At 43.9% G+C, this 20130-nt stretch overlaps 1 protein-coding gene across 1 annotated transcript; it reads left to right on the top strand.

The window, feature by feature from the left end:
* Positions 1-12727: 12727 nt before the first annotated feature.
* On the top strand, positions 12728-19904 carry LOC111730324. Its single transcript, XM_023521590.1, has 4 exons — positions 12728-12959; positions 13064-13402; positions 18012-18190; positions 19794-19904. Exons 1-4 carry the CDS (start codon positions 12728-12730, stop codon positions 19902-19904), a joined length of 861 nt encoding a protein of 286 aa, XP_023377358.1.
* The last annotated feature ends 226 nt before the right edge of the window (positions 19905-20130 follow it).

A 20130-nucleotide genomic window follows, 5' to 3' on the forward strand; every position in this document is an offset into this window, starting at 1 on the left:
GGCAGCCAAGGAGAACAGGGGCTCAGGGAGAAGCTGCTCAGCGGGTGGTGGCAAAGATCACAAAGAATAATGAATGAGAGAGTTCCTGCCCCAGGATAGGCAATCTTTGTAATATCTATCCATTGGTATTTCAGTATTGTAATATCACTGTATCTGTAGACCAGTGATGACTGTGGGTCTCTCAGTCTTCCCCATTTTGAATGGGAGTTTTTTTGAAGTTATCCTATTCCCGTTGCATACTAACTTCCTTTTTAGTCCATAGGTCTTCAGTCTAAGAGAAGTCATATCTATTTCTGATGAAGAGTATTATGAATGCACTGACAGATTGGACTTTGGACTATCTTCCATGAGGAGCTGTTGAAGGTGTTCTACTTGTGGGAAGAAGAGACTAGAGGGACATTTAAGGACCAGAGGAGTGTGCTGTGGTGACCAGAAGACTATTCTTATTCACCCGATAGGCTCACCATCTGGGCCTCTAAATTTCCCAGCCTAAGATGTTGGCCACTTATTTCCCTTTCTTGTAACGTCTTTCTGAGCTCTTGGCATTGAGGTTTTGCAAGCCTTATAAAATGAGTTTGGATGTTTCTTCTCTTCTTCTAGTCTCTGGATGCATTTGTTTAGATCAGAATTATTTACTCCTTAAATTTTTGTGAAGACATTTTAGGCTGCAGTTTTCTCTGTCGGAAGAGTTTTAATTTCAAATTTAGTTTCCTTGCTACATATAGGACTACTGGTATTTTCTATTTCTTCTTGTGGAAATTTTGGTAAATTATGTTTTTAAAACCTTCTATATTTCACCTAAAATTTCCAATTTAATAGCATTAATATTGGCATATAAAATGTCAATGTATTGGAATAAAGTAGTTTATAATATCTTAATTATCTTTTTAATGTCTGTAAGATCTGTAGTGATATCCCTTTTTATAAATGATTTTTGTATTTGTTTTTTTTCTCTCTCTCGCCTAGATTTGTCTTGCTAGAGGTTATTGATTATATTAACCTATTCAAAGAATAAACTTTGACTGTTGATTTTCCCTGTTGTCTTTTTTTTTTTTTTTTAAATTTCATTAATTTCTGTTCTTTATTCCTCTCTTCCACTTTTTTGGGAGATTTAATTTGCTGGGGATTTTTTCTAGCTTTTGAGTTGGAAACTTAGGTCATTGATTTCAACCTTTCTTATTTTTTAAGATATAGATTTAAAGGTGAAAGTTTTCTTCGAGGCACTCTTTTAGTAGTGTTGTTGGCCACACTACCTCCCTTCTCCTATACGTCAAGTAGTGAAAGACTCATAGATGGTAGAAATGCAGGATGGAAACTGCATGAATCTCTGAGTCATTGTTTGAAGGAAAGCCATGTAGGTGAGCTGCCTGACCTGCATTAGCTTGTGATATAAGCAACATAAGAAGCATAACTCCAATGAGTCTTACTTGTTTGTCTGTTTCGCATACATTTGCTATAGCCTAGCCTATACTGGCCAATCAAGAGGACTTGTCTTACATCGACTCCCTTGTACTGGTCCATATTTCAGTTTGCCATGATGCTTTCTCTTTGATTCCCCCAAATATCAATATTATGAGATTCTCGTTATACTAGAGTTTTACCGAAGATGTAGGGGTAATAGAGGAGTATTACAGCATAGCATACAATAGGAAAAAAACTTTAATATGCTTTCCCCTCCATCTCATAGGGAATTTTTCATCATCTGGCTTTTCGATTTGGCCCTGTCCTATTGCCAAGTTTTTGGTTTCCCTTCTCTATTTAGACTCTTCTCTCACCGTTCACATTTTCTCTTCTTTCCATTTCTCCTATTTCAGAGCACCCCAAAACTCTCCAGCTTTTACGTATAGCTTTTCTTTACCTTGGATAAAATTAAATTTCTATTCATGATGTCTTTTCTACTGACCAAAGCACACTCAGAGGTCTTGGGTGAAAATGGAACTGTGGGCAGCCTGTTGGAGAATCAGGGCGGGCCCTCCAAGTTGAGAGTTTTTTTCCTCCAAGAACCTAGAGTTGTATTTTTTAAAAAAGTTTCCTGCCACTTTCTTAAAAAATATGCTCAGGTTCTTATTTATTTTATTTGTTTTTTCACATAGTTGAAATTCTGTTCTCTGTCCTACTTTTATAACAATGGTCTATCATGAGTATTTACTATATGATTTTGACAGACATATTACATTCCATTTTTTCCTATTTAAAAACACAATTATTAATCCTAATGAGTATAAGAAGGACATGCAACTTCCTGACATTCCATCCACTGGACAGAGAGTATTTATCAAACTGGGCTGCATGACTTCAGCTGCTGACAGCTGGACAGGAAGAATATTCAGAAAGTCTGTGGAGTGACTGCTTGGACAGAGCTGTCCCTTAAGCGATACAACAGAGCCATGGTCTTGATGGGACAGCCTGGTGTCATGAAAATCAGGACTGCCAGATTCAGATGCATCTGGGTGTGTCTGGAGTAGTTGTGGGGATGGGGGAGAAGGGACAGGCAGCAGTCTGTTGTCAGAAGGCTCTAGAAACCTCCTGGGAAAGGTCCGGGCTGTGTATGGTGCCCATATTGCCTTGGCCTAGCGTCAAGGGGAGAGGCTATAATGGAAAGTGAATGAAAACAAAGCTGTTTCACTGAAATTTCTATGAGTGTATTAGGCTACCTTGCTTTGTGCTCTCTATAACGATGACCCCTGGAGGACAGGGAGGTGATGGTGGGAGGAATCCTTCCTCCTGCTGGTGGATTACCTTGGGAAATAGATTGGATGCAGCTCCCTGAGCCACAAGCTGGACCAAACTATGTTGGTCTGAAAAGGAGGGTCAGAGACTTCCACATCAGGCTGCTATAAGAACTGCTCATGACTTCAATGTTCAGCCTGATTGGGCACCAGTCACCAGCTAACAAAAGGCAAGGAAAGTGAGAGGGCCACGGTAGTGACTCTTTGTATTAATCGCAGATCCTCATCTGAGAAGAGGAGGGAAGCTAGAGGGGCATGTAGGTTCAGCCTGGTGCCTGCAGTCATCAGGTTCATAGGAAGGCCCACAGACCAGGTTAGAAGCAGGAAAACCCTATGCTGAAGAGTAGCTCCTGAACAGGGGCTTAATGAGATCTTGCAAGAGCTCTGGAGCTATAAGATTGGGCTGTGAGGAAGAGGGCCTAGCAGGACCAAAAGAGTTGGCCAGGCAACATGAGACAAGTAAGATAACTCAGAATCTGGCTCTGTTGGAAGCCTGCCATGTAATCAGTGCAGCTGCTATTGGCCAGGGAGGTAACATCCTGATGTCACTAGCCCTTGAGCACTGTACAAATCGTCATGGTTTCCTATACCCTTCCCACATCTTTGTAAATAGTCCCTCTATTAAATTATCTATTAAATCTATTATCCTAATATGAATGTACCATTTGTTTGTTGCTAGTACCCTATTGATACAGAGGTCATTCTGCTGATGGCTCTGAGGAGGCCCCTTGGGACTCCTTGGCTCTCAGCAATAAGCAATAATCAGAGATAGATAATAGGGTCAGTGGTTTAAATGGTGGACTCCTGCAGCGGAGGTATTTGAGGAAAGCACAAAAGGTAAGGGTAGAGACTGTGACTTCATTAACATACCTCAGAGATCCTTGGTAGGAATAGAATTTGGCAATGCCTTTAGGCCTAACACAGCAGAGATTTGACAGCTCTGATCCAAGGCAGGGGTGCGTGGTAGTATTAGGAGGCAGGAAGGCTGGAGTAAGACCATAGCCCAGAGCCGTTAACATCATTCAGATCTCATTCCACTTGCTCTCTGGAGAAGGACTGAAAAGAAGTCTATACTCCTGGGGAGTATGAATGATTAAAGTTAGAGCCCACCGAAGGAGCAGGGTGAGATGGGTGGTACCTGGCACTGGAGTAGTACAGGGGCACTAGTGGGCTCCTCTATAACTTGCGGCAGAAGAAATGAAGATGCTTAAAAAACAGGATGGGGAGAAAGATATTTTTTTCCATTGACTTTCAGAATATTTTCACATGGAAAGAATGAGAGAGACAGAATTGGAAATATTGAGAAAACACAAGAGGTTGGGGAGGGAGGGCATGAGGAATTTTAAAACAGGTTTGTTATAAATTTCATAAAAACTGGGAAAATGACAGGATTTGGAAATGTTAATTTAAAAACAATACTACTCTGAAGCACTAAATCTGGTTATATTTACTCAAGCTATGTCGTACTTCCTTTAGTAAAAAGGAATTTATACACATTGGAAATTGAACTTTTATTGTACAAACTTAACAGAATGTGCAATCATGAATATATGACAGAAATAAAGTGTGTGAGAGATGACTCAGGTATTATTCCCCTACATTCTCCCCTTTGCACATGCTATTCCCAATGTCTACCAATGTCTAGAACCTTCTTCTCATTGCTCATACCCAGTAAAAGGTCAGATTTTCTTGTTATGCTCTGATACAACTCTTGTATTTTTCCTTCACAGCACTATCACTGTTGGAAGTCACGTTTTCATGTGGTCATTTGATCAATGCCCTGTCTTATTCCTTAGCTGATAACTTGCATGAAGGCAAGAGCTGTATTCTGATCACTGTTGTTGCTCTAGGACCTAGTGCCTGATGCCTGCCAGATGCTCAGTAGATATTTCACAAAAGACTGTCTGAATGACTTTTAAAGCATGTCAAGACTGGTTTCCCAAGATAAGGTGAAACATAATATACAATTAATTATGGTAACTGTGGGCCTACATAAAAATCACCAGTTATATTTGGAAAGGAAGGCTATGCCTTGATGAAGTTATATGTGAGAGAAGAAAAAATTATGTCATTGGTCAGTGATGTTACAAATTTGCCCGATGTGGCCAATTTGGGAGATAAGTGGAAGTCTGACATGGCGGCTTCATTAAAAGACATTTGACACGTGCTCTCTGCCATTTATTCTTCATTTCTTCTTTGGTCTTTTTTTTGGGGGGACAGGGGGACGGGTAAGAACACTTTAACGTGTGTTAAAAACCCTCTTATAGGTTTTTAAGTGTACAACACGTGTTATCTATAGGCATAATATTAAACAGCAGATCTCTAGAACTTATTTATTTTCCATAACTGAAATTTTATACATGTTGATTAGCAACTTCCAATTTCCCCCTCCCCTGGCAACCACCATTCTATTCTTTGCTTCTATGAGTTTCACTGTTTTAGATAACTCATATAAGTGGAATGATGCAGCATTTGTCCTTCTGTGACTGACTTATTTCACTTAGCACAATGTCCTTAAGATTCATTCATTCTTTCTTTTTAAGGCTGACTAGTATTCCATTATATATATCACATTTTCTTTATCCATTCATCCACTGATGGACATTTAGGTTGAATTCACAACTTGGCTATTGAGCATTGCACTACAAAGAACATGGGACTACTAATATCTCTTCGAGATCCTGATTTCAACTCTTTTGGATAAATATGCAGAAAAGAGACTGATGGGTCATATGGTAATACAACTCAATAGCAAAAAAACAAATAGCCCATTTTAAAAATTGGCTAAATAAAGACTTGAATAGACATTTCTCCAAAGAAGACATACAAAGCAGAACAGGTATATGAAAAGATGCTCAACATTACTAATCATCAGGGGAATGTAAATCAAAATCACAATGAGATATCACCTTACATCCATTAGGATGGTTATTTTCAAGAAAACAAGAGACAACAAGTACTGGCAAGGATGTGGAGAAATTAGAACCCTTTTACACTATTGGTGAGAAGGCAAAATGGTGTACCTGCTATGAAGAATACTGTGGAGGTTCCTCAAAATATAAAGAGAACTCCCATATTGTCCTTCCTCTTTCTTGCTCCATGAAACATGGATGTAATAGCTGAAGCTCTAGCTGTAGTCTCTTCTTAGCAGTGACAGAGGCATTGCTAATTCTCACAAGGATGAGGGCCATACTTGAAGGATGGTAGAGTGGTGGCTGGAAGAAGTCAGAGGATTTGTAAAGTACTCATAATTTCCAGCTCTGGACCATTTAATGAAAGAAAGGGAGAAAGAAACTTTTCTTTCAGTGTTATTTTGGGTCTCTGTTACCTTCGGTTGAACCTAATTCCAACTAATATATTTGGGAATATTAAATTATTGTTAAGCCCCAAATTTTTGCTATGTTTATTTAGAAAGGATAAGAACTTTGCTGTAGGTCGGTAGGAATTGATCTGGTTCGAGTGGGGATTATCTGAAATGTGATATAGATATAAAATATACAGATGGGCCAGAAACTAGAGTGTACCTTTTGGGAACCATTAACAAGTGAGAGATACCAGTGACTTCCAAGTGATTTCTTTTTCTCAAAGATTCACTCTTTAGACAAATCATGAGCTATGAAAATCTTTGCTCACCCTGAGGTGTTTGGGGCTTGTCTAGTGTTTCCTCCCAAATTTCTGAGGATTCCAGGGCAGAGCTTCTGTGCCTCAGTGACCTTTGGGATCTCATTCCTTCCTATTGGTTGATGCTCTTCAGCAGCTGCTCTCTTTTCTTTCCTGGATCTTTCCAAAATGGAACATGATCTTCCTTCTTTGTTCCTTCAGAGTGCCTCTTAAACCACTATTCCTGAAGGTTTGTGGACCCTTGGATAGTTAATAAAGAGCCATTTGTCCTGGACCTGTTCACACTTAATGATGCAAGAAACAGCAGAACTGTGAAATAACAGTTCTTTAAAAAATTCAATTTTTAATTTTTTATTCTTTCAACAATTTTTTAATTGTAGTAAAACATATAGAATATAAAATTTGCCCTTTTCATAAATACAATTTTATGTACACATTTTAAATGTATAATTCAGTGGCATTAATTATGTTCACAATGTTGTGCGATCATCATGGTTTTTTGATTTTTGATTTCCCAAATCAAATTCTTATGCAGAAACCTCCTCTCTCACCCAGAGGTGTTACTATCCTCAGTGAAATCATAGTTAGGCTCATTCTTAAACAACAGGAATTCAAGACATGGAAAAATCCCTATGACACCATTTAAGCAGCTCTGATTCCTCCAGATGTCCCTAGTAGAGTCCACAGGGCTGAGGATGAATTCTGTATCAATGGTACTGTCAAGGGCTGAGGATGGCCAGCCTTCTAGAGTCTGACACAACCGGGAAACACACTGTGGGACAGGATAGCCACATACTCTTCCTCTTGGTTCAACCTTTGACCCTGTTGCTCATTGAATGGTTGGGTGGGCAGTTCTGAACCAAGGATCTGGAAGATGATAGCCTGAGACTGGGAATGCTAGAAGCTATGTCCAGGAGGGCTCTTAGGAATGTGTATGAAGTGTGTGTGTGTGTGTAGGAGGCAGTGAGGGAGACTACATCTCCAGGAGACAGAGGTCATAGCCTCATCTGAGGCTTTCCTCTGTTCATCTCCCTCTTTTCCCTCCCAAATAATTCTAGAGGGTTACAGTCATGCTAGAACTTGATGTCTGAATTTCAGATTATATGGTAAGAGATGAAGGGAGTTGGGGGCAGATGATTTGGGGGGTTTAGACAGTGGGTTAAATGTGCAAGGCTGTTTGAGGCTGTGATTCCTGTCTATAGAAGTCCAGCTGCAGAGTCTCACAGAATGGCATAATGATTAGACTGATGGTAGAGTTTTGAAGAGTAGGAGCAATAGCCTAAGATTATCTTGTACAGAGTTCTGAAGGGAAGGCAGAGACAATAGGCCATTCTTAGATGTGGAAGGGGACTGCTAATTCCCAGACTTCAATTTAGTTATAGAACTATGTGCCGATCAGCAGATAGGCATGTCCTCGGGAGCATCAGCCCCTGGACCACTGAGAACATGATCTGTGGTCATGTGATGTGGGCCCTAAGCCTCAGATCCCACTCACTGACCCTCCTTCACTCTAGTCCAGAGAGGAGTGACTGAGAGACCCTAAGCCCAAGGTCCCATTATCCCAAGATTCAACACCAGTCCTCTCAAACTTCCTCTTTTCCCTCTCTTGGCCTGGGCGTGGTGCTCAGGTTATCCTCTCTTTACTTCCTGTCACAACAGCTCCATTTCCAATGCTGAGTGCACATGATCTGGGTCTAGAGCTTAGCTCTCATACACACTAATTTTCAAAGTGCTCAGGTTTCACTCTTTCCTTTCTAGGAACCCATTTCAGAAAGAAGAAACCAGTTGTTAACTGTAGAGAGACCATGATGTCCACTGTCAGACTCCAGCTTGCTTAGGGCTGACTGCATAGGAGTTAAATTCCTGGGGAGGGAACTGAACCTTGAAATGGAGTGAAGAGGCAGGTTGGGGGAAAGTTGTATTCCCATTATGTCACAGCATCAGCAAAGGCCAGGCCGGAGCTAGGAACACTGCTCTGGCACTCTTATTTTAGCCACCATGTACTCCTGATGTACCTATCGCTGCCCCATTGTCAGACCATATGCCGTGATTTCAGTCCACTCAATTAGTAGAAGGCCCCAGGGCACTTTGGTTTGAAAACTGGACATATTTGATGAGGCTCTGCTAAAGCATTCTCAGAAGCAGAGGCCCTTCTCTTAGTATCTCCTGGGGAGAGATTTTGGCTTCTGTAGCTGGGAAGACTATAAAAGGAGAAAGAGAAATTGGCCATTTGGAGGCTGCCTGAATGTGTGTGTGCATTGAGGAACAAGAGAGGAGAACATTTCTGTGTGTGTGTGTGGGTGTGGAGCACAGACTCCAAACACCTTTGGGTTTCCAAAAATGTTTGAATAATCCCCACTTCCCCAGCGGGGTTAGGAGTTAGAGCAGTGTTGGAGGTAACTCACAGCTCTGGTCCTGGTGCGCTCCAAGGTGTTCCAGTCTGAATGACAGGAGCATCAGGCAGATTGGAGGAGGGGAAGAAAGGAGGCAGGATGTCTGTACCTGGTGGCAGAAGCATAAAGAGGCTGGTGCTGCTGCTGAGAGATGGAGGTGGGGTAGGGGAGGTGGTTATGTTGGCAGACTAGTTAGGTGGTGCTTACATTGAACTGAGGCAATGGGATGCAGTAAATCAGTGGTCTTCAAAGTAGGTATATAGGATGATCCATTGGGATGTAAAAGAAAAATTAAAACTTTTATTTGTATTTATGTTTTAATGTAAAAATAAAGAAATTAAGATTCACTATATGGATTGACACAGGCACTCTTACTCAGCCCTTGCATCAGGTGTCCTTGCCATGTGTCATAGTAGAGATGTCCTCAGAGAAGAGAGGAGGTTCTATAACATGGAGAAATGGTGGTGACTGTGGCACCCTCACTGGTCTGGTCGCTTTCAAATGAATTTCAAGGAATCATGAATTACTTGTATCCCAGGTGGTAGATAGATTATATTGTGGGGGAGGAACAAACTTTCCTCTCCTCTTAAGGTTCTTCTGGCTAGTCTAATAATAAAATAGACATGAAGATAAATTAGCAAGGGAAAATAACCAAATTTAACACGTAGGTATGTATAGGAACCCCTGCAAACATGAGTGAGTCAGATACCCTACACGCACGAGAGGTTCAGAGATAGAAAGGGAACATGAATATATAAAATATCCCGAGCTAAGGATGAGGTAGGGTGCCGTGGGGGCTTCAAAATGTAATTGCAGGATGATAAGAAGAGCAGACTTTTAGTAAAGAGATGTTTGTTCTGCCCTATAGATAGGTCAAAAGCAGTTATCTCTGATAATCTCATAGGAGCAAGGCCTCTAATTCAGATTCTTCTAGGTAGTTAAGGAGAGGGGCAGAAGATTCTCTTGGGCCTATGGCTAAAATTGCCTTCAGCTCAAAAGAATCTGCATACCACAGAAGCACATCTTGAGATGACTAGTTTTAGACTCCCATAATATCTTCTATCATTTAACAAAACCGATTCTCACAGAATGGACAGGTAGTTTGAAAAGATTCCTGCAGAGAAATCCATAGGCTGAAAATAATATGAATAGTGCAAACAAAAGCAAACTCAGAAAAAATGGCAGAGCCGACAATTTTTTTTACTATTCATATGAGGTCCATTACAATAATATCTCTGACAATAAAGTTGACCAGAAAAAAGTTCAAATTTATAAAAAAGACTCCTCAAAATATAGGTTCATATCATTATAGTTAACAACCAATCTAAGGGTATATTGGTCCTGGTGGTATTAGCTAATAATTATATGAATATGCCATCATAAGTAGGATGTAGATTGTGTATACCCAGAGCATGAAGACAAACCTCTACAATTTTGGCGGGGCAGAGTATTCCAAGTCATGCAATACTTAGTTTTCTACTTTTGTGAACTATTATTAAATATAATAAACATGTTTAGAAGCCTCTTTTGAGCACAATCTTTTATTTAATCATAAAAGGCAAAATGTGAATCAATACCATTGTGAAAAAAACCACTGTTCTATAGGCCATGGTTAGTGACTGAATTTGTACAGAGAGAAGATGGCAATGCATAAAAATGCATTCTGTAGAAAGACACGGAAAACACTGAAGATTTGAAGAAAAGGTTATAGAACACATGATGTGTTGTAGAGGTTAGCTATACGGTTGGAAGCAGGTTGCTAACATGTTTCACCTTAATTCTTTGCCATATTTTTCCATGATGGCGTTCATAAAAGAATACCTTTTGTGATCTGCTAAAGAAAAGGTGTGTTTATAATGTGAATGACTTATTTAATGTAACATGCAGTGGTTTTTATGGGTAAGAGTAACCACTTGGTGTGGCTTCCCCGACTGGAAAACAAACTGGGGGCCCGGGGCAGGGAGGGACTCTATAGGAAATTCATCTGTTTCATCATTCATTTATAAATTATAGCAACAAAGAAAGTTAGAGAAGCACTACAGGATTTCAATAACATGGTTAATTTGAAAAAAATCTTAAACTACAGTAGAATCTTTATAGTACTATGTAATGAGATGTGGAATGAGACTATGGAAATCTTTTATATTACTCACAAGTTTACTGATTTTCTCAAGGCAAAGAACTTAGAAGTGTGGAATTAAAAGATACATTTCTTTAACAGAAGGACAAGTATTGCAAATTTGCTGGCCTCTAATGTGTTGGCTTGTGACTGTCACAAATGCATACACACACATACACACAAAATGTATCCTTTTAGGAAAAGGTAATATTTTAGCCATGAATATAATTGTACTTTAAAAGAATAATGTTACAGAGAAAGCACTTTGAAAATTGATGTTTGTAACTATTTCCATTATTATATCATATGATGCCAAAATGAATTGTGTCAGTGTCACCTATACAAACTGTCATAGCCACAGTCTTCAAAATTTAAGAAGTATACTTTTAAACCCATTTTTACAATCTTCCAAATGAAAAGTTTCAAGAATTGAAAAAAATCCCATTGTTGAAAACATTTGCAAGAATAACTGATGAAAATATCATAGAGAATGTTGACTTTATGGACAAAGAATTTTCTGGTGGAATTTCACATTCGCAAAATTGATAGATGGGATTTAAAGTGAGAATTATGATTTAATAAGTGTAGTCAAAGAGAATTCTTCTATTTGGGTCTATTTATTTTTGTGAGATATCTTTTTTGGGGGTGGGGCAATAACAGCCATTAGGACCAAGTATTGACACTAACTGAACTTAAAAGCATACTCTCATAAAATATTAAACCAAGATTTATTAAAACCCTTTTTAATAGTGTTGCTCTCACTGAACAGATTTTTGCTAATAACTTTAAAGTGAAAGGAAAAAGGTATATTCTACCATTCATTAAAAAATGAAGTAATTTGAAACTGTTTCGTGTTTACCACATCCCTAACGGTTTTTAGTGGGCTTTATAATATATATTAATACAGTTGCATGTGCATAACACTTATAAATAAGTAAATATCAGGCTACAGGGTAGAAGGAATAAAACTTGGTGCTTAAATGAGAACACTATGAAAGCAGTTGGCACTGTGAGGATATATAGTGGGTGGTCACTAACGAATAGTTTCGTTTTTTCCCTTGGTGAAAAATTTGATGTGACAGACGAAAAGGAGAAAGTCAAGATGTCTCACAAATGTGGCCTGGGAGAGTGGGGGCTGGTGCTATCATTCGCTAAGACTGGAAACAGAGAAGCATGAGCAGATTCTGGCACATTCCTGGGAAGAAATTAGGAGTTTGAGTTTGGACACGTTTTCATGGGCCTATGAACCTCTAGTGGAGATGTGCCCCAGGAAGTTGGATACACCATCTATGCAGCTCTGGAGAATTCTGGGCTGAAGATGAAGTTCAACGGTCATTAGTAGGGAGAAGATTGTTAAAATCTTGGAAGTGAGTGAGATCCTCAGTGTTCCCAGAGTGGGACAGCAGCCACCGGACCGCGGGGCCCCGGGGGTGTGTCTGGGGGAAGAAACGCCATCATCATAAGCCAGGCCGTGGAGGCGGAGAAGCTGTAATTATCAAGGTCTGTGCAAAATTGCGAGCGAGCGAGCGAGAGAGCGAGAGAGAGAGGAGGCGGGCACCAGCTCTGGAAACTGTGCACTCCAAGCATTCCAGTAAGGAAGGCGTGGTCAGCAGGTTCAAATACTGGGGAAGAGGCGAGTAAAGGAGGCTACAAATCACTCACTAGAAAACACTGAAGAGGTCAGTGAGAACTTGGAGGGGCGGTTGTATATGCCAGAGAGCAGAGGGGAGTGTGCGTGTGCGTTTGTGTGTGTGTGTGTGTGTGTGTGTTGGGAGCGGCAGGTGATACAAGGAACCAGGCGGACGCCTGGGAGAAAACCTAGGCTTGCGGGTCCGTTCAGCTACGGACGCACCTGTTCGGGGGCCATGACCCTGGAATCTCACCTTGGGAAAAGTTCCGGCGCGGGAGGAAGTTCGGGCAAATCCGAACACGGTGGGGGGCGCCTTCGGGGCCCGCGGGTGGCAGCGGAGGGAACGTCCGGGGAGCCTGGCTGGAGGCTGACCCCGGCGGAGGCGAGCGCGCTTCCGGCCGAGGGACCCGGCGGCCGCGCCTCTGGCGTCTCTAGTTCCCCGTTGGCAGCGCGGCCCCGGCGCTCAGGTAGCCGCATCAGGCCTGGCTGGCGGGCGGCCGGCAGGGCTGACCTGCATGCAGGCGGCGGCCCGACCCGCGCCCAGCTGCCGGCTCCTCGTCTCCTCGCCCAGGTAGGGCACTGACCGAGGAGGCGCGCCGCTCCCGGGCTCCTGCCTTCCGGAGGCGGCTCTCCTCCTCTGGGCGGGCCCGGGGACTCTGGGGCCCGGGCTCCGCAGCGCTGCGCCCTGGGAACGCCCGGCTCACGCCCCTGCCGCGTGCTGCACCGCCGCCTCCCGCCGAGCGCGGGCGGGGGGCGCAGCCTAGCGGGATCCGGCCCCGGCTGGCTGCAGTGCCGGACAGCCCCCTCTGCGGCGCTTGCTGCGCGCGCGCTGCCCAGCGCTGCCACCTGCGCCCCAGTCCTGCGGGCCACCCCCTTCGCGCCCACGGCATGGCCCTGTCTCCTGAACACGGTGAGTGCGCGCGATGCTGAGCTGCTGAGCTACTGACCTTGGGTCGCCGCCCGGCGGACCCCGCGGCCCAGGGCGGGAGTCGAAGCGCTCCGGGTTGGAAGCGTCGGCTCTGGGCTTCCCAGCTCACCGAAGCGGCGCTTCGCCTGTCTGGACCCTTGCCTGTGCTCCTGGTCCTGTACGTGCGGTGGCCTAGGCTCCAGAGGCCTCAGGTGAGCCAGCCTCATCTCAGCTCCCTGGCGGCCTACATCGCATTCACAAGGTTTAGAGAAATTAAGGGACCCTGGACTTGCCGCCACTTAAGAGCTGGGGCAAGTTTCTAGGTGCTTGAGGACTGGCTGGATGCCTTTCACCTGGAGGCAGAGGGATGGACAGGATGACAGGGTGATGGGGATGGTTGAGGCCTTCATCCTTACCTCGTTGGCTCTCTTCTGGCAAGAGAGGTGTATTGCACTCTGGCAGTCTGCTTTCTGCCCTTGAACTTCCTGGTAGCTGCTTTGCCAGGGGAGCTGCTAATGGCTCGTCTTGGCTGGCATAGGGCTCTGGGGTAAGTTTTGAGAGGCCCTGGAGTAGGAGAGGCTTGCTATCTAGAGTGTCATTTTCCCAGACTGTTAGTGCCTTGTATGTGCTTGTAAGCTTGATGATGGCAAATTAGCAAAGGAGCTGGGTGAAAGCTGGAAGCACTAGGAGGAATTTTAGCATGGTCATTAGCCCTTGTTGGCTAGCCCCCTGGATGTGGTGACCAGCATTTGGCCATCTTCAGGGGAAAGCTGGCTGCAGCTGGAACCCTCATAGGAGAAATTCCTCCCCTGGCTGTGAAGCATTAATGCTGAATAGTAGTCAAGCCATGGACAGGCATGCAGAGCCCCTGCTAGCTCTCACCTCTCTGAGTGCTGACAGCAGGTTTAAGGTAGTTAGCCTGGCCTGGATGCAACTCTGAGGGGCTGGCTTGCTCTGAAGATGATGGTATAAGGCTGCCTTAAGAATCATGGGGCTTGTATGGGTGGATTGCTGGGTGGATTGCTGGAAGACTCTCAGCCCCACCCTCAGCCCAACCTCAGTCCTTCTGAGAACCTGGATAGGGGGTGAGTGTTTCTCAATTGGGTCAAGAAATTGTGAGATGAGGCCTATTTTTCTTATCCCTTGCACTAGGTGAATCACTCTTCAAATGGTCTCAAAATCAATCCCAGATATTGAAAATATTATGGACAGATAAAAAGTAGCCTTAGAGATAAGCAGGGAGATACCTTTCCTTCTCCAAATCTACTCATAATATATTTGGGTTCTGCCCCCAAATATATTAATTTCTTAGTTCTTCTGTGTGCCGGCTGCATATCTAGAACAGGAGACCATGGCTTTGGGTTTTGATATATGAGGGACTAGGGCATAAGAGGATGGGCTCATGGCTGGGGTGCTGGCCATGCAAACAAAGGCAGCAAGATTATTCATAGAGAAGGCTATTTCTCCTGATCTGATTTCACATTTAAACATGGTTTCCTTCTCCTTGCACCCAAGTAGGAGCCTGAGAGCATGCCTGACACACAACAGTGCTTTGTAAATACTGTTGAATGAGAGGATTCAGTGTCTAGATTAAACTGCATATTCATTTTCTCAGCTGGACTCTCTCATACCTGATAGCATGATGACAATGATGTTGATAGATAATACTTATAAAGCACATGCTATGTGCCAGGTACTAGTCTAGCACATTACATACACCAATTTAATTGTCATGGCAACTTACAAGGTCAGTACTGTTATTAACCCCATTTTATAGGGAGTAAAACTGAGTCAGAGAAGTTTAGTAACTTGCCCAAGGTCATGGAACTAAGCGGTGGAACAGGATTCAAACCTAGCTAGTCTGGCTTATGTCCATATTTTTAACTTTACATTGTACTGACTCTTGAGCATGCTACAAGTAGATTAAGCATTAGCTCATTCACTCATTCATTATTTTATGCCTTCAACAAATATTTACTGATGCCTACTATATTCTAGGCATGGGGACACAGTAGCGAAAGATCTGTCAGGAAGCTGATATATATAACAGGTGAAGCCCCTTTGCCCAACTCCTATGTGACTTAGGCATACCTCAGAAATGAGAAGGAAAATGAAATCATACAGGCAGGCCCACAGCATCCTTTTGGGGAGGGAAGAATAGTATCTTTCTTGATGAGACATAATTTGATTCCAACCTTTCTTGTCTTTTGTGATTTGTAAGGGGCACTTAACTGATAAAAGTGAATGCAATCTTGTCTGGGCAGGAGATGCAGGTCTTGGGCCTGGTTATCATAGATTGTCTTAATGTTCCTTCAGAAGAGAAATGGAGCTTTGAGCTTGGGACCAGTGCTTTTCAGTCCAAGGACACTTCTAGGCTACAAGGAGCGGTGACATGTTAGGCTTAAGGTGGAATTGTGGGGTCTTAGGTGAAGCTTGCCCTCCTGAGACAGAGTCATGATTTCCTCTTAAACTGTCACTGTGCTGGAAGGTCTTGCATCCTTTTGGCTCCAGCAGGACCCTTGGCCATTGTCCCATAACATAACCTGTCATGTTAGCGAGGCTGCTGCCCATCTCTGTCTGCACCTGATAAAGTGGGTCTCACACCCATTGCTGGGCCCCAGGAGGGCAGCTTGTCTAGGTTGGAAAATGAAGGCTCATAGTGGAAGGCATTTTCCAAAATACATGCCATGGGATAATAATAGGTATTGTTTCCTATGGTGGTAGTGGCGAGAGGGTCAAATAAATGTGCTGGGTTAAACAAAGTTCAGCAGCTTTCTTTACTGTAGGACTTCTCAGATGTTTAGAATCTGCTATTAGGAATTGTGCATGAATCTCTATAAGGAACTGTGGTATGCAGCATTTTCCAAGCCTTCTGAGCTTTCACATTCTATAGACTACGCTTTGGAAGATGTGTGTTTAGACTAAGGCTATCCACAGTCTGGTTCAAGGTACGGAATGAAATTCCTTAAATATGTTGGGTCCAGGTAGGTTTTCAGATGCATGAGCTAGGAGGCTCCCATTACAGCCTCCCTCATACCTCCTCCCTCCCCTAAACATACCGGCAGAAGGAATCATATATTCTCTCTTCTGGCAGAATAGTACTAAGGGCTTAGATTTTTTTCACTCTATGCTTTAAGTGGTTTAATTATTTAATGAATAAATATTATCCTCCCTCTAGGTTACTTATAGCCTGCTGGTGGCACTGTTTATGAAGCAGCTGTGAGGACAGGTGGATTGTAATCCCTGGGTAGCTGAAGCCCAGCAGTGGCCCAAGGATCGTGTGTCAATCCTGTAATCCTGCTCTGTACGCACAGGAATTATTATGTGGGCTCAGTAAGGCACAACCTCAACTGTTGGACATGAGGAGGTGACTCAGGCCCAAATCAGGGCTAGAGTCAGCTTCCTGGTAAACAACTGACCCATCCTTCCTGGGCTCTTCTCCCCAGGATTTCAACAGTACCACAGAAATAGCCATTTTGCTCACTGTTATTTCCTAGACCCACGCCACTTTTCTAAGTCGCTAGGAGGCCATGCGTCTGTTCTGAGCTTTCCCGCACAGGACTGTCCTTCTGCTAAAGGACAGATGAAGAGTGGAGTTTGGCGCCGTGAGATGCTATTTTAATCCACTCTCCTTGCTTTTAGAGGGCTGCTTCTGTGGGTCACTGAAGGCAGCTCCACCTTCCCCAGTGGGGAACGGCAGCTGCTGGTGGCAGGGTGACTGAGGCCAGCCAAAGCTCAGGAGACTTCTCAGAGCTGGAGACCCACGTGGGAGCTGTGAGTGGCAGTAAGGAGAGGGTGGGGTGGTGGGCTCAGGTTGGTTAGGTGGGACATACTTCTTTTCTGTGTGTGTGTGTGTGTGTGTGTGTGTGTGTGTGCGCGCGCGCGCGCACATGTGTGTGTTCGTGCACATAATCACACTCTAGTAGAGTTTGTCAGGCTGCCCAGTCACCTGTGATGTGTAGCTTCTTTGGGGCGAGAAAGGAAGGAGTGTAGCTTCTTTGGGGCAAGAAAGGCATGCCAGCTTTTCATCCTAGCCTTCTCCCGCCTCAGTTCCCCCTTTCTCTGAGTCTCTGTCCTTTCCTGGGAAAGGAGGAAGCAGTTCATGGTCCTTCCTTCTTTTAGAGAAGGAGGGGAAGGTAGAACTCATATTGGCAACTGGGCTCAGAGCTCCCCGTGTCTGTCTTGGGGTGCCCTCAGGAGAGTTGCTTTGGGGGGCATGCTCCTGAAGGAAGGTAGGGCAGGCTGTGCCAGAGAAAAATACCTTTGGTAAGATGAACCTTGTCATAAGCTCAGGCATGAAGCGGGGTTCAAAACAGAAGCAGCAAAGTTGATGGTATCACATATTATGGCTCAACTTCTAGGAGGGGTCTGGACGTTAGAGGCTGTGCTTATCTTCCGTGGTTGGTCAGGAGGGCGGAATGTAATGTTGTGTTGGGGCAGCAGCGGTTTTAGTTTCTTCCTGTGAGGAGGGTTGTGAACGAGGCCAAGACACTCCATGCAGCCGTGGATAACGGGCACGACCTGGGCCCTTCAGGACTCTTGGAAATTTTACACTTACATTTCAAACTTACGGGAGTATTTCCAGCCCAGACTTTTCCCTCTCTTGCTCAAGGCTGCTCACAGATATGCAAAGCAGAGACCTCCCACCCCAGCAGCTGCAGACAAGACCCAGCTAGCTGCATTTACACTGACTCAGCTCAGTTTCCTGGGCAGCACACATCCCCTGGCTTGAGTGCGTCACCTGTGTGGCATCCTCAGGAGCAGCCATGGAGACTCCAGCACCAGGATCAGGTCTGTGTCGTGGGTTCCGATGATGGGAGTCTGGCAAGAGCAGGAAACAGCTTGATTTGCATAAGGAGAGTATTTAAGAGGCACTGTGCTTTTTTTCTGAAGGGGCTGTGGTGCCATGAACAATTACAGTTTGTTGAAATTAGTGGCATTTTACAGCTTTCTAACTTTGGGACACTTCCACAAGCTCATTGGAGAGTGTCGTATGTAATGGTGAGATAAGCTGTATCGCTAGCTGATGCTGGTGAATTCAGAGTTATGTCTCCCAAGCCTGCTGGCTCCAGCTGACAAAACAGTTGAAAGCCAGGCTTGAACAAGCAGCTGGAGCCAAAGCTCTGCTTCACATCTGCAGAGTGGGCTTTCCTCAGCATGCCTGGCTGCTATCTGTAAGTCTGAGAAGAGAGACAAGCAATGGGTGTGTGTGTATGGGGCCGGGGGGTGAGCGGGATGCATTGTTGGTATGTTAGAACTGCCTGCCAAAGATGTCCAGAAGACAGCAAGTGTATAAGAGGCTCCTAAAGCACACCGATTTAGCCCAGCACCCCAGATGGGTTACTGGGTCCATACTAAGGCATGGAATGAAGTCTTCACCAATTATTTAAGACATCAGTCGTTCTGCAGGGGATTCACATGGGCACTGTAAAAAAGGGGTCTTTGCAGAAATGCTGCTTTATGACCTTGAGTCTCCGATGTGCCTTGTGAATCTAGGTGAGGGGCTGTGGAATACAGCATCTCCTTAATAATTGACCACAGTACCTGTTTTACCAGCCACAGGTATCAACTTCTCTTGGGACCCAGTTTGGCAATGGCTAATTTAAGCTATTTAAACTGAAGAAAAAGAAAGCTCTTTTGTAGAAAGATGCATCCTAGAAAGTATGTTTAGTTGGCTTGAGCAAGCTAGAAATGTTTCATGGAAAAACATGGCAGGATCTAGCATAAGAGCCCTCAGACACAAAGGACACCCCCCCACGAATGCCCATCTCTGAGGGGGCCTGGTGAGGTGTGGCTGGATCAGGCTCGTGGGTGTCTTTAGGGGTGAGGGGTAGGAAAGGGGTGGTGGGCAGCTTCCATCCAGGGCAAGAGCTAATGCAGGGATGGATCTCAGTGGTGTAATTCCCTTTGGGCTGGTCTCTCTCTGGTGTGGGTTAGGTAGGAGAGGACCCCAACTACCAAAACCTGGGATGTAGAAGTCTAATTTGTTGTGCTGTTTTTCTTTTTTTATAAACTCTTCAGTCTCTTCATTTTCTTTCCGTTGCCTGTGTGTTTGTTAAAATGACATAACAACATTAACAATCAAAATCAGATATGGCCTCACACACAGGCAGTCCTGCCATCTGGTCATTTCAATGTGTGTCTCTCTCACTGCCCTTGTCCCTAAGGGAATGCATTTTCATAGTTGTAATCAAAGCATGGGTACAGTTCTATGTATTAATTTTTTCATTTACTTTTATTTCACAAGCTATTTTTATGTGATTGCATTGTTTTCATAATTATAATTTTGGTTGCTTAACGCATTTTTCAAGTAAGTGTGGTCTAATTTGGCCATTTTAAATCTATTTACATAAAGAGCGCATGCAAACATTGTTGTGCCTTTTCCTTCCTTCAGATTCTTTTCTTAGAAATAATTTCTAGAAGTGGATTTATTCTGCCAAATGGTATGGATGTCTCATGGCATTTGCTGCCCCTTGCCGAGGGCCTATTGGATGTCTACTTCTGAGATGTGGTGTGCGGTTCTGGAACATTGCCCTTAATGCATGGTGTTAGAGTTGGGGGGTAGAAGTCCAGCTTTCTTCAGACCTAATAGTTCTTCTGGGTCTGGTTCTTTGTCTTTCTTCCCATTTCTCTCCCCTGTCGCCTTCTTCTGCCAGCCTCTGCTCTGATGGTTTCCAGTTTCCTCTTCTCTCTGCTCTCAGGATGCAGCAATCTTGAGTCAGCTTTCTTCC

The sequence above is a fragment of the Pteropus vampyrus genome, unplaced genomic scaffold (assembly GCF_000151845.1).
Source record: "Pteropus vampyrus isolate Shadow unplaced genomic scaffold, Pvam_2.0 Scaffold307, whole genome shotgun sequence".
In the NCBI taxonomy this organism is placed as follows: Eukaryota; Metazoa; Chordata; class Mammalia; order Chiroptera; family Pteropodidae; genus Pteropus; species Pteropus vampyrus.

Bases quoted from the DNA above. Each gene is read 5' to 3' on its own strand.
- LOC111730324 (XM_023521590.1), top strand. From the start codon at position 12,728: ATGACCCTGGAATCTCACCTTGGGAAAAGTTCCGGCGCGGGAGGAAGT. The intron at 12,960-13,063 runs GTAGCCGCATCA...CTCCTCGCCCAG, and splicing joins AGCGCGGCCCCGGCGCTCAG to GTAGGGCACTGACCGAGGAG. The intron at 13,403-18,011 runs GTGAGTGCGCGC...CTCTTGCTCAAG, and splicing joins GGCCCTGTCTCCTGAACACG to GCTGCTCACAGATATGCAAA.